The following is a 15,378-nucleotide window of genomic DNA, read 5'->3' as shown; positions in this document are numbered from 1 at the left end:
CGAGGTCGTCAGTCAGTGAAGGCGATACGAACTGCCCTTGCATCTGTCATGGCGGTTTCTCAGTCCTCCAATCCCAATTGCATGTTGTTGAGCTTAGATACACATAAGGCTTTTGACACTGTAGCATGGCCCCATCTGTTTCAGGTTCTTGAGGAACGCGACTTCGACCCTTCATTTATACGCCTTGTCCCCTATTTCTATTCGTATCCTACAACCTCTTTAATTATTAATGGCTTGCGTGGTTCTCTAATAGCAATAAACAGGGGAATAGGACAAGGGTGCCCCCTTTCGCCCTTATTATTTAATTTAGCAATTGACCCCCTCTTTAGGATCCTACAATCCCTGGCGTCTATTCTCCAGCGGTGACCGGGTCACCGCACATTTCCCCACCCGTGGGACACTGCGACCCGCGGGTGAAGACAGCACCCGCAGGCTGTGCGGGTAGGGAGCTTTTTGCCCTCCAGAAGGAGGGCAGGGCACCGCACCCCGCTAAAACAGCCTAGTGGGAACGCTAGCTGCATGTCTAAGGGGATGTGTTGGAATTAATCTAGCTTAAGAGTTTTGGCCAGGGTTTCTTTCTTAAGAAGCCAGGAAAAGGAAGATCTATTTGAAGACCTGGTTTTCTAATGACATGGTAGTGGACCTATGTGCCTACTACAGCCGGAATTAATCTCCTTATGTTTGCACATTACAGGCAGCATAAAGGTTCTTGCCACGTTATCAGATTCCCTTTCCAGAGCTTCAGGTTCACATAAGACTGTGCCGTTAGCCCGTGGGCTTATAGATGCTTGGAGAGCCAGCTCCCAGAAACTCTGCATTTATACCATCTGGCAGCTTAGCCCAGACGATCAGATTTAGTGGAGTTTGGCCCCCAGTGGTGTGGCCATGTTGGACATCGATCTTTCGGGCCAAGTGGCGGGATGGAAAGTAGCCAGTTCTATCCTTGGCAATTACTGTTGGTCATCCCTGATTCCTTGCCTGTTTTAAATCGTTTTATGAAAGGGGGTGATTTTGTTGGGCAGCTAGATAGCCCAGAGACCATTGTGTCCAACGCGTACAGATGCCCCTTACTGCCTCATCACCCAGTAATGTGTACAGTGCCGTGTCACTTTGTGTGATCTGTACAACCCTTATTCCTGCCCACTTTCCTCCCCCCCCATCCGTATATAACCATACTCCTGTGAAATATCAGGACACACTAGTACTTCTGTGATTGCATTACACTGAGGAACCAGGCTGAACAACTTCACTGTCTGATTTGGGTAGTGAAAGCTGTCCTTATGTCCTCGTGTAGCCCAGTATGGAATAGGCAGTGCATTACATACAGGGCCTGCTGCAACTGGTAGGGATAGCTATTTCTCTAAGGGATTTGCAAAGCAATCTGTGTGTGTGCATTATTCAACAGAAACAGGTGCTTAAGATGAAGGCGGCTTGCTCACCTCTATACCTCCACATTAGTAACAGTGGGGGTCCCCATTACGTGCTAAGTGCCTGGAATACTCACTGTGGCGAAACTGGATATATTGAACACAAACCGAATAATGAGCCTTAGAAGCTGCTGACCCACATTCTAGCTCCACCAGGCAACACGCTGCAATATCTGGTCATGCACTAAAAGATACCCTTACTGATGCAAGCCAGGCCTGCAAAGTACATCTAATGGAACGCTAATCACCGGAGGGAGGGCCCTGCTTTCCTACCTTCTTCTTCAACCATTTACTGAAGTGTGTTCAGTGGGGTGAAGATGTCGGAGGCTTGGAGAATGAATAACCCTACTTAAGTCCACTATCGAGTAACGCTTATGTGTCCATTTGGTTAAATGACTTTGCTGCCTCCCGTTGTGAGTGGGTGTAATTGTAGAAAATGCTGGGTCTCAGAATCCGCTGCGTTCTGTGTTCTGGATAGATGCTAATGGCTGGAAAATGTAAATTGTGCAGAGACTTGTACGGTACTCATTATAGCTTTAATAAATGTATAACTGAACAACACCTATTAGGGGCCCTATAATGTGCTGTGCAATTTACTGGTAAGATACAGATTTAAAAATAAAATAGATATGTTTTAACACGACTATTTCATCTACCGGACAAGGAAGTTACTCTTGTTTTAGTGAGTTGTTCAAATGCTAGTAAGCCAACGTTTGTTCTCATTTAGCCACTGGGGGCGCTGTTCTGCTAAAGTTTATAGAAACAATATTATTGGTCTACGCACATTTTAATATGTGCCAATCCTCGGTGAAGGCGCAGGTCTCCCCCCCACCCCTTTTTTTTCTTTTATAGGAAGACCCCTGTAAATTCAGCCTAGCTTTGAGTGTTGGCAGATGCTTTAGAAAATGCACAAGGTGGAAACGATAACGCAATGAAGTCCACACTATTACTGCTGTACCACCACCCTCTTTATTCATTAGACATTTCAGATTTACTTGTAAAATATTGATCTGGTCATTAGTGTCTTAAATTAATCCTGAAAGTGGAGGACATCGGCACGGTACTTGCTATGGGTCACTTTTGTGTTGGGAGCTTTTAAGTACATTGGTCGAAGTTGCTTTTCACCTTCCAGGTCAACGTCTGCGGGGAAGTCTTTTCAGGTTAAGGGCGGTATTCAGCTGTTATAGTGCGCCCGATCTCCCGTCGAAAGTAATGAGAGATCGCGGGGCGCTATTCATTTGTTGCAGTTTTTCGCGCTGATCGTGCCCAAAGTGGTCGGGTTTAGCCGATTAAATCCGCTACCCCCGACCAAAGTGCTGGGCGAGACCGCGAAATGTGATGTTTGTACGCCAAAACATGTCAGTTTTCGCCCATTTGGTGCGCCTGTAGCTTATTGCGCCCGACAGGAGAAACAATTGAATAGCTCCTATTGGGCGCGTACAGGGTCATAATAATTGAATACCACCCTAAATGTATAGTACTAGACCAAACTGTAACCCATCTCTGCCAAATGAAATCTTGTGGAAACCTAGGCTTGCTCATGCGTCTAGTGCACTTTTGGCGCTGAAGTGCACGCCTGCTGCTGTTTTGCACTTTAGTGTTTCATAAATGACTTTTGCATTTTTAAAAAAAAAAAAAGTGATTTGCATCGGTGCACAACAGTGGGCGGGGCCATAGTGACACGATTCCTGGCAAAAATGTGCCATCCAGGCACAGCCGACTGCGCTAAGGTAGTGGGCGGGATCTGAGATGGAGGCCTACTCTTCCGGGAGAACTCGCCAAAATTTGGAGTCTCCCGGACATTCCAGCAGGGTTTTGTGAAATAAATGTGGCAATAGCCATGTCTGTCCTCTGACAATAGGACTATTATCTTAATTGACAGCCAGGAGAGCGGGGCCACCAGCCACTCTGTTTAACAATTGATCTTTATAGTGAGGAGTTTCTACTACTAATTGGTAGCCAAATCCAAATAGCCTTATCCGCTTCCGCAGCTGTATAATGTGTCCGTTATATAAAAGAGTTGGGGCGACCCTGTAGTCATTCATGTGTAGATAACCCCTACCTCCCTCCATACATTCTGAACTGTTGCTGCACGTTATATTCCCCTTCGTTACTTAGGGGGTCTATTTACTAAGCAGTGTTAGGAGACAGTGAAAAGAGATAAGGTACCAGCCAATCAGCTCCCAACTGTCATCTCACAGGCTGTGTTTGAAAAATGACAGTTGGGAGCGGATTGGCTGGCACCTTATCACTTTCTTATCACTTTTCACTTTGTCTCCTAACACTGCTTAGTAAATAGACCCCTTAGAGCACAAGCGGGCAGATGTACCGTGCAGAGCGATTGGATGTGGGAGGGGGGTGTCCAAGCTCAGATCTAAAGCTGTCCAGCATTTGTGTGCTACATGCAGCAGCAGCCAGTATTTATCCTGCATGCAAAACTAACACATGTGTTTGACCCCTCTTGCAGTGCAGCATGGTTTGGTCCAGGTGCAGAGTTAGTTGCTCTCTTTAGCTTTGCTCCCATCTCAGCATCAGGCTCTGAGTAGCTCAATAACATGGAAACGTGTGATACCGGGCAAATTTTGCTATCGCCTCTTTTGCGAAACATCTGCATTACGGTGTTAGTTTTTAGTTGATCAATTTTTTTGTGGAGACGTTTCTTTTATTGTCCTGTCCCTTGAAATGAAATAAAAATAGGGAACCTGTTCTTGTAAACAATTCACGGCAGGGGCTTTGTTCCAGCACATGTACTGCATCCGTGGCTCCAGAGTATTCCGTGGAATGATGTTTCCACGTTGTGCAATGCCTGAAAGCTGAGCTGCGTTGTGGTCCCAGATTAAGTATGATGGAAACAAACTTCTCTCTCCTTCCTCTCTCTCCTTTTGCAGTTCATGCATCGGAGCCTTGACCCGCAAACCAAGAAACAGCTGGAAGAGGAGGAGCGGAAGATTATCAGTGACGAGCATTGGTATCTGGAGCTGTCTGAGCTGAAAGAAAAAGAGTAAGGGAGCTGTGGCTATGGAGAGCGCCATCTACAGTGGGGGCAGGGAATGGTTCAGCGCTGTAGATGCTGGTGACAGCCGTCCTCTATGGTTGTGAGCAGAGGCTTATAGAGTTACACTTCATGTGCAGAAGGTGTGGAGTTTATGGCCTCTGATTTGCTTTTGCTGTGTTCGGCTGATGTCATTTCCTTTTTAGGCCCAGATTTGATGCATCCCTACATATCCAGTGTCCTCCCCAGGCTGTTTTCTGCGGGCACATCGCCCGGCAGAAACAGCCTGCTGCCCGGCACTTTTCCCCGCCGACCCCGCTGTGGAACGCTGGCCTCTGAAGTGACCGGAGGCTAAAGAAGCCTCCGATCACTTCAGAGGCCTGTGTTCCCAGTGATGCACTGCGCGGGTGACGTCACCCGCGATATGAGGAGACTTCCCTGCGCGCCTGCTGGATCTAGTTCGATCCAGTCAGGGAGCGGCCAGCCAGTAAAGATAAGTGCTGGGCTGGAGCCAGGACCAGTCTGGGGGCACTGCATAAGGAACACTATTAAACCTGGGGGCACTGCATAAGGGGCCAGCGTGGGGGCACTGCATAAGGGGCCAGCCTGTGGGCACTGCATAAGGGGCCAGCCTGGGGGCACTGCATAAGGGACACTATTAAACCTGGGGGCACTGCATAAGGGACACTATTAAACCTGGGGGCACTGCATAAGGGGCCAGCGTGGGGGCACTGCATAAGGGGCCAGCCTGGGGGCACTGCATAAGGGACACTCTTAAACCTGGGGGCACTGCATAAGGGACACTATCTAAGCCTGGGAACACTGCATAAGTGGCCAGTCTGGGGGCACTATTTAAGCCTGGGGGCACTACATAGGGGCACTACTTCAGCCAGGGGGCAATGCATAAGGGCAAAGTTAAACTACAGGGGGCAATGCATAAAGGGGAAAACTACAGGGGGCACTGTATAATGGGCATTTTTGAATGAGAGCCAGTGGGGGAGCAGCCTGAGACCTGTCTGGCTGGATTGGTAAGGGAGATACCCCTTTTCCCGGCGCGCGCATAATTGCGAAGGCCCCCACCCGGCTACTTTTGGATGCCACCCGACTGGAAAAAATATCTGGGGAGAACACTGATATCCCTAAGCTGGCTGGCAAATTGCGTAACGCAAGGAGCCCTTAGATCTGCAGGCTGTGCTAGGCTCAGTAATTGAATAGCTCAGGGCAGAGCTGCAGCCAGGCAGAAAGCCGCATAGCTAATTGAATCTGCCTCTATGAGGCTATCCTGTCCGCGTCTAGGTACATACGGAACATGTGCTAGGCATTTCTTGCACTTAGATCTTGAGATCTCACGATTTATTGGCTTGTATTCGAAAAAAATGGGTTTTTAAATGCAGGCGGCTGCAACCTGTAATTGGAAAGCTCTGAGCTCTCCTGCCCACCACTAGAAGCTTTCCGACATCTCTAATTTACAGTCTGCCTGGCAAGCCGCAGCCCGAGATGGTTTTACTTTCTGCCTTGTTGTTTTAGACACTGGAACAGTTGACCGATTTCGGAATTCATTAAATACATCCATCCATTGTAATCAGATTGCCCTGGCTGCCGTTTTTAAAGGTGCAGTGCCACTGAGATAAAGATATATTATTGAATCTCTCTTGCATGGTAGTTCGGTCCGTTCCAGTCCCTGCAGTGCAGGTAAAGGATTCTCATTGTGGCAGTTTCATTAGCGATCTGCCTTTAACCTGCATGCCGCAGGTACTGCGCTCGGACACTGTAATAGGCTAAAGGGGAGTCGGGCCAATCGGATTGTGTAGCTTCTTACTTGCCAGAAACATTATCACTTTGAACAAAATTAAACTATATTGCTTTTATTCTAGATAAGGTTGACACCCTTGTGCTTACATGCACAGTCCAGCTTTGTTTTCTTTAAAAATGCCTTCCGCCAGAAATTGCCTGCTGAAAACTCTTACATAAACTGTTTCTGCCAAGTGACTGACAGCTTGTGAACCTTAACAACCGCTATCACCACAGTCCATAGTGTGTTCCCATGGTTACAAATGTTGCTAAGGAAGGTTCATTCATTCAACCTACTTGATAGCAAACGTGTTTCTGAGTACTTAACAGACAATTTCAGGCAGACATATTTTTTTAAATTATGTAGTACCCAGCCTAATGATTAAAGGGTAACTCTACTCACATAAAAGCATCCTGACATGGCAGCAACCTTGTTTCCTGTAGTAAAAGCACAACTCTTATATTGATATTTTGATACGGATAGCTACTGAAATAAAGTAAAGGCTGCTATAACGGAGGGAGATGTATCAAACCTTCTAAAGGTGGAGACGTTGCCCATTGCCCTTAGCAACCAATCCGCTTCTAGCTATCGTTTTATAGAGTGTACTAGACAAATGATAGCTATCAGCTGATTGGCTGCTATGGGCAACTTCTCCACTTGTCCTCTTTAGAAGGGTTGATAAATCTCCCCCAAAGTGCCTAAATGGGTAGATAGGTCACCATTGGCTGCCAGAACAGCAACAGTGCACTTGGGTTTTAATTGTACTGAAATATACCACGTCTGCTATACAAGTACATAATCTCCTTGCATAAAGTATTACAGGACAGACCGTATAGCAGAGTTATCCTTTACTGGACAGGAAGTGATGGTCTGACGTAGAGGGGTGACTTAATCCGATGCAAACAGGAAAATAAGTAGCTGACGTATCCGGTGTTGCTCGGGTCTAATTCTTCAAGTTAGTATTTTTTGGTGTGATGTCAGCCCAATCCATCCAGGGAAGGCCCAGAACAAGCTCCCTGGGGCAAAGTTCTGCCCATTGTACACCAACTTGGACCTCAATGACTTCAGGAATCCTATGTGACCACTCTGAAGTTTTCGTCCAGAAACAATCCAGTGGAAGGCTCAGAATAGTCTCCCAGGGTCAAAGTTCTGCCCGTTGTACAGCAACGGGAGGTCCGACAGGGACCCTAACCCCCCTAAAACCTGTCCTGCATCCAACTGGACCACCTCACGTTTGTTTTATCCTAATCGGTGCAGGGGAGTCCGAATGCATAACCTGACGGACAGACAGACCATTTTATATATAAGATTAATAGCACTATGTGTCCTGAAGTGACTATTTTCATGAGTGAAAGTGACCTGTACATACATATTTATTAAGGACTGTCGAGCTTTTAGACCAGCATCTTTTTTTTTTTTTTTTTTTTTTTACCGAATGCAAAATATTCCAGCAAGTTTCCCTTTTTAAAATTGCCTTCCTGGCCATTATATGTAAACATTCATAACACATCCTCATGAATATAAGTATTCTAAATGTATTACTTTACTACCGAGGGGGGAAAAAAACCATCTATGAATAATTTTCACCCAGGTCTCAATAGATTTTACAGCCCTGGCTGAGCTGTTTCTGTGCAGATGAGAGACGTGCTGCAATACTTTCTGCTATCTTAAAAGCTCTTCCCGGAATATGACCTAATACGAGGTAAAATAAAATGCTGTGGACGATTATTTGAAATGTTGTTGTCTGGTTTTTTTTTTTCTCTCTCCACCTTTGCAGGAGTTTTATTATTGAAGAAAGAAGTTTCCTTCCGTGTGAAGATTTCCTCTTTGGCAGAATGTCCTTTAAAGGCTTTAACCCAGAGATCGAGGTGATTGGTGTAAGGGGGTTTGTGTCAGTGCTGGGGAACCGGTGTACGTCAGACTAGTTCTCACTTCGTTATATGTTTCAGTTTTGCGGAACGGGGCAGTTTAAATAGGATAAAGAGTTTGAGGTGGCAAGTCTACAAGGGTTTGCCGAAGGACAAACAAAAACCTTCGAGGTCCCAGAAATTGGGTCCCCATACTGTTCATTTGCACATTTAAACCCCTTTCCACCGCCGCGAAAACCCAAGTTATTGCCGTGTCAACCCTGGTTGCCGCTCAGTGGAAAAGGCTCCTAGGAAAAAATTCTGGGTAGTCTGACCTGGCATTTCTTCCCGGGTCTCGAGCAGGGTTTTACGCTGTTAAAACTCTGGTAAGGCTCAGTGGAAACTTGTATACAGGGTCATTTGACCCGGGTCCCGTTCAAAGCATTTGGGAGAGCCACATTTTCTGGAGCTTGTAGATTATGTAATCTCCAACCGCCAGCAGAGGTAAGGCCCGGCAATATCCCAGGTCCAGCCTGCGATGGAAATGGGGTTCATGCCGTTGTGACTTGAAACTTGTGCTGAGTGTCCCAGGCTGGACCCGGGAGTTTGATGGAAAAAGTGGTATTAAAGACCTAATTTTAACCTTTGTAATGAAAATCCTTAAACACACGTATCATGTGTAATAGAGACAGACATTGGCTGGCCTGTGATGTAACTTTTTCACAACCTATTGCATATGTCACTCTCTCTGAGATGGGGTGCACGTTAATTAGGTATAAGGATATCGCACGCCTTTGTTAAATCTGCCGTTTAGTAATGGACATGGAAACCATAAATAAAGGAACGCAGTCCTATTTCTCGATAACTAATAGGGCCACCATAATGGGAGGACCAGTCGGTTGATTCTAGTAGCCAGCAGGATCTTCTAAAGAGCCAGGGAAGATGTAACGTTAGGAGGCAGCAGTTATTATTTTAGGTGCACTTCCCCATTCTCTAACCATGGTTTCTTCAATTAACTAGTTAGTACGTCTGTGATATTATTATAGGGGAGGTTAGTCTTTAAGATTTTTATAGTTGTAGCAGTTTTTTTGTGCCAAACCGAAGAGAGTTTTGAGCTGTGCTGAGGCTTACGCGTTCCACCCTCACCCCTTGGATGTTGTATACCTGAGACCTGGCCTCTATTATAGTCACCAACTTTGCCGACTCTGGCTGGAGGCACTCCGTGGGGTCTCCCCAGTGCTAGACAGGTCCATTTACTGATAGCCTCGGGGGTGGGAGGAGGGGGGTCAATATGCTGAAATAGGTGCTTCAATAACGCTCTTCATTCCTGTTTCTCAGAAGTTGATGGTCCAGATGAACTCAAAGTCAAAAGAAGATGAGGAAGCAGAGGAGGAGAACATGGATGTAGACGTGTCAGATGAAGAAATGGTCCGCAGGTGAGATTTATCATCTTGCTCTGTGCCCAGGGAATTATTACAGGAGTGTCATTAATATATATATGCACTCTGCTGAATCCATTAACACTGCAATGAATCACAGCGGGACATTGTCAAGACTCTTTGTGAGTGGGGAGGGGGCCGGCGTATGGTGGCTGATAAAAATAACCTGTATTGTTCACCGTGCAGCTTAAAGAAAAGGTAATAATGACACAAAATGCATCATCCATAGTTACTATCAGAGTATATAAAGGAAGCTGCTAATAATCCATAACTACTGGCGCGCTACGGACAGTAATGATACAAGAAAGTACTGCTATAGAAACGTTCTATGGTAGGTCTGATAGAGCAGAATACAAATCCTCAATGAGATCTACGAGGGTGGATCCAAAAGTCTGTGTCCTGACCATGAATAACAAAGAAATTTCAGGACAAATGACATTTATTATTCAACATATTCTCCATTTACTTCAATACACTTCTCCCATCGATGCTCCAACCTCTTGATTCCATTGAGGAGAGAGTGCGGTGATTGGTCCTCAGATCAGTCCTGTACAGCAGACATGTCATCGCCATCAGGCGTAAAAGTCTTCCCACGAATGTGTTCCTTGAGCCCGAGTGTGATGTCAGTAGCCGTCATCTTCTTCATTTGCAGATATTTAGTGACGGCTCCAATTTCAGTTTTCTCCGTTTTTCAGTATCCTAAATTTTTCAACTTTTATTGATGACGTTCTCAACTTTTTGTGCTGTTCCGTTTATTGTGCTGTTTTTCTTCAGTGTTTTAAGGCCTCTAGTACATACATACAGAATATCAATACGGGGCGACATCGACTAGGTCAGGACACGGACTTTTGTGGCTACATATGTATATATATTTGTGTATGTGTATATATATGTGTATATATATATGTGTATATATATGTATATATATATATGTATATATATTTTTTTTAATATATATTTATATATATATTTAGAGTGAGATCTATCTATCCATATCTATATCTCTCTGTAATATCTAACTATAATATATATCTATATATATATATATATATATATATATATATATATATATATATATATAATATATTTAGGGAGAGAGATATTTAGATATATCTATAAATAATGAGAGCTATACTATTAATATAGGACCTAGATATTGCACTCTGCTTTACGGGGCTTGTTTTGCCCTAGTGAAACCTGTACAATCGTTGGGCCGATCACCTGATGTCTCACTGATGATTGTATATTAAAACGCTGCTGTCGAATCAGGAGATCGCATCTTATGTGCAGTGTAATATTTAAGATGCCCGACCTCTTGATCCATTGAAGAATGTGCACACCAAGCTAAAACTAGCGCAGTGTGTACGCATGTCGCACTGATCGGATAAACGCCCCGTGGATCGGCATTATGTGTATGTACCAAGCCTGCATCTAAATTTATCTAACGGACAGGATTATAACCTACAAACGTCACACATATAGGCCCAGGGTCGGAATTGACCCCAGCACTGTGAGGCAGCAATGCTAACCACAGTGCAACTGTGAATAAAAAGTTGTTGTGTTCTTGGTGCAAAAACCACTTGGGTAATCACTCATCCATTTAACCCACTGCAAACTGGTGTGATTTTATTCAAGTTTGTGTAATGTGCATTGTGATGGAATGTAGTACCTTTTTACAGCCTGCAGGGGACGCTATGGCTGTGCCTGTCCCCATAGTGTAGGATCGATTGACGCAGTGCAACTGACGTACGTTCTATATTCTCTTACAGATACGAGTCATTAGTGGGCACCATCAAAAGGAAGTTTTCTAAAAAGAGAGACCACAAGGTCCTACAGGGAGAAGATGAAAATAGCAATGTAAGGGGCAGCAAAGTAAAGAAGACCTTCATGAAACCGCAGGACTGAGCGGCTGTCACCTTACAGAACCTTTTTATAGAACAAAGGATTTTATTTTAAAAAAAAATTATTTTTTATCTTTTTTTTTTTTTTTTTTTCAATTCTTTTTAATTTTACTTCTATTATAAAAGACATATACATGGTTTGTACATTACAAAGTAAAGGACCAGCAAGATTGGCCAGTCTCAAATATACCCGTTTCAGAGCCAGAATGGAGTGAGACGTTACAAAGGCTTTACCCAACCTTCATGGGAGCGGTTCCTAAAGAGGTGATGGAAAATGGTGCCTCGTCCCGCCATGATGTCACTGGTTCCTATTCAGCTTGGTGGGTTGCTTCTGCCGACATGGGTTACGAATGGGCAACTACAATTAGGGGGGATAAAATAACTCAGTATTCCATTACAGGTTGGAGAAATAATGGCTGGTTGCTGCGGGTAACAGCACTTGTTGGCACGTTTGTATGTTCATCGCATTCAGAAATGTTCCTCCATGTATTTTGGGTCTTATTTCATTTTTATTTTAATTTTATATCTCTACAAATAATTTGGGGCACTGCTGCTGTAACTGTACGCAGAATCCTGTGTTCCCTTTTGGAACTAAGGGGTTTATGTATCAAGTAGGGATTTGCAAGTTCGGATTTTCCCGCCAAAAAACGGGTCTCAGAAAGGGGCAAATCGTCATCTTTCATGGACAAACATCATCATCATTCCTGGATAAAAGTCCATGAAAGATGACATTTTGCCTCTTTCTAAGACCCATTTTTTGGCGGGAAAAAAAAATCTGAATTTGGCGGGAAAATCTGAACTAATCCGAGCCTGCACATCCCTAGTATCAAGCAGTGAAAAGCGTCTAGTAGTGGACCAGTAGAAAAGTTGCCCATAGCAACCAATCAGCTTTGAAGTAGTATTCATCAAGTCCAGCCTATAAAATTATAGGTAGGAGCTGATTGGTCGCTATGGGCAACTTCTCCACTGGTCCACTTCTCCCGGCTATTCACTGCTTGATACATAAACCCCTCAGTGTTTACTGTAGTGTTGGTGGGACGTCCACCGTATAGAGACAGTGATGACGTTATGCAAAGCGTTCATATAGAAATGTTTGTGGAATGGACATTTTTTTTTTTTAGCTTTTTGTATTTCATTATGTTTAATTCCAAAAATAAACTGTATAGCCCCAACTGCCGCTAATAGGCCAGTAACATCTGTGGGATCTGTGATGTATAATCACTCCTGACACTGACAGGTGGGAACGGATATATATGTGAGAGGACCAGCAGTGTAAAGTACGCACACTCCGCCATATTGGCATCTGTGCTGCAAATCATCTATAAAGGCTGGTGGAATGGGCCAAGTCGCGTCTGCAGGGACGTTTCTTTAATCAGCACCAACTGAGTAATATCTATTTTGGCAATAAATCCCCCTATTGAAATTGTCTCTTATATTTACGTTTACTGTGTTATTTATGGATTAGCTAAAACTAGAGCCCGAGTTTGAATATGTACAAGTACGGAATCTCTTATCTACCATTTTGTTATCCAGATAGGAGGATACGGGAGGAGCTGCTGCTGCTGCTGCTTGTTAATAACGTCCTATATACTAACATTGCTACTGTGTTTCTTCCTACTGCCACTGTGAGGCGCTCTACTAAACCAATGAGTAGGCCAGTGTGGGGAAGATGATCACTTTTGGGTAGCTTGTCCCTTAATATGGTTTTCTAGCTGCGGTTTAAAGTTCAAGTGTCTAGAATAAGAGATTCCATACTTGTAACACATTTAATTATCCTGGTATTTGTAGTGCTTGCGGAGCTCTTACCCATATTTGCCACGTTTAGTGTTTACAGTTAAAGGATTAATAACCCGGAATACAGTCTGCCTTGTATAAAAGAGGTAACCAATAGCATTAGCGGATATGTAAAACAGGTGTATGTAAAAGTTCCAGGAGCTTGTCAGATTGGTGATAGAGGTGTGATTGGGGGTCAGTGTCGTTCGACTTCCTGCCAGTAATCCTATTGAACGCCACCAGTGTAGGCATCTTCGCCACTTGAACTGGCTGATAACAGAGAGCAATCGCTTGCACTCTGCAGTACAGCAAAATGCTAATAAAATGTGAACTATCTTCAGTTTTGTCACCGTATGAGGATGTTTTACATACAGTATATATTTTTGTATGTCATCTTTACTGTATGTATATATATGTATATGTATGTGTGTATATATATATATATATATATATATATATGCTACTTGTGTTTTATCATTAGTGACTCTTTAAGCTCCTTTTAGAATATTTTATTGTGGATAATTATAAATGAACATAGTTTGTGTAGCAGTGTATAGCTTTTGTAGGCTTCTGCTTTTATATACTTGTGATAAATACATGCCAACAAACTTTTGTTCCGTTATGGTCTATAATTCCTAAGAAATCATTGAATATATTTGTAACACAATGCTCAGTATGACATCTGTACTATTAAGGTGTTTAGAACGTTACTTCTTGGGCTGGCTGCTGCTCCAAGTTGCAATATATGAAAGCGAGCAAAAGTTTGTTTGTATCACTGAGTGTGGTAGGTTAGGTCAACAGTGACCATGGTAACAGTCATAATATCTACACGATAGTATGTCTGCCTAATGTCCCTGGTGGTCCAGAGGTCACTTACCTGGTCCCGGCAGTCATGTACCAGCAGTTCCAGCGCAGACGTGTGACTGAGCGGTGTTCCGGTGAGTATTTTCCCGCTACCCCTCATCCTAACCTCCCCACACAGCCTAGTCCTAACCCTCCCAGCAGCGCCTAACCGTCGGCATTGCGAGGATGTCGACATTGTGGCGTTGTAGTTATGACATGGTAACGGTCGGCCATTTGACCGGATATCCCATCACCATTACCTCCGTTCTACTTGTTCTGATCTAAATCTGCAATAATTTCTCAAATGTTTCATTGTAAGATGGAGCTGAATAGGATGCATTTGGAAGTTGCCCTGTGTTTAGTATCACCTTCCCATGTACTGTAACCTATAGTAACAAGAGGATTATTAGGACACTGCCAACCAGGCAGGGTGAGACGCCTCATCTTATCATTTGAGAATACATATTATTAAAATCCACGTAACCAAGAGTTGGCATAAATACATTGGCTACCTAAACCTAATGTTGCCCTGGAGCAATCTGTACCAGACGTGAGAGGTGGAGCCGAGCATCCACCCATCAGGCTCATTCTGGTTCCCAAATCGTCTGAGCGTAGGTACAGGGTAGTCTGTGATATAGGAAAAAGATTTTTCAGTACGACTCGGTGGCGCTGCACTTCAAAGCCGCAAAGGTTGTAAATGAGCCACCAACTCATGGAATATACATAATGTGATATCTTGGGGGTAAATAGCTCGGCAGAGGGTGGATTGGTGCAGTGCTTAGGTGCTTAATGAGGGTCCACACACCGCTTTCAAGTAAAATAAATGAGATGGTGCTTTACTTCCAGCAGGGAAAAAAAGGTACAACACAAAGGAACAGAAAATAATAAACAACCTAGCCCCTGTTTAGGGCATCTAACTCACTTCTTGAGCCCTCTCTATTGTGGTGCAGCCAGTCTGCCAACAAAGTCTCTGCCTGCGTCTTGCAGGTCTATCGCTGGCTCCAGCCTGGCTTGGCTTGGCTGCCACAGCTACACAATTACAGTCTGGGTGGCCTTCCCTGTATCCTACAGATTTAGGCCCTTGCTTTCTCAGCCTGCAGCTTCACTGCTTTAATGTCACAGTCCGAGAGTTTGTGGTCCCCCCTTGCCTCCTGCAAGGGCCAGACACAGGCCTCCTGGACCCCAATGGCTCGCTTAGCTTCACTGGGCTCTCTGCCTGCCACAATCCCACATAGATTGTTTCCCACAGCAGCCTGACTGGTCTGCCTTCTCATCAGCCCACACCTGAGCTCTATCCACAAGGCAGCAATTAGGCATCTTCCCACAATGCTTTTCTAGTCTGTGTGGGCGGATCTCCCCTGCCC

General features: G+C 44.4%; 1 protein-coding gene across 1 annotated transcript in view; it reads left to right on the top strand.

Moving 5' to 3' along the window:
- The window catches only part of MPHOSPH6 (M-phase phosphoprotein 6), a 43,663-nt gene extending 31,397 nt beyond the window's left edge, over window positions 1–12,266 (top strand). The window contains exons 2-5 of the mRNA XM_088449400.1: window positions 4,316–4,428; window positions 7,989–8,079; window positions 9,397–9,494; window positions 11,267–12,266. Coding sequence (XP_088305526.1) covers window positions 4,316–4,428; window positions 7,989–8,079; window positions 9,397–9,494; window positions 11,267–11,402 — 438 coding nt within the window. The 3' untranslated portion in view covers window positions 11,403–12,266. The remainder of the gene's footprint in view (window positions 1–4,315; window positions 4,429–7,988; window positions 8,080–9,396; window positions 9,495–11,266) is intronic.
- Window positions 12,267–15,378: the final 3,112 nt, after the last annotated feature.

Source organism: Taudactylus pleione, unplaced genomic scaffold (assembly GCF_031769625.1).
Source record: "Taudactylus pleione unplaced genomic scaffold, aTauple2 ptg000484l, whole genome shotgun sequence".
NCBI lineage: Eukaryota > Metazoa > Chordata > Amphibia > Anura > Myobatrachidae > Taudactylus > Taudactylus pleione.
This window is presented reverse-complemented; position numbering and strand designations above follow the sequence as displayed.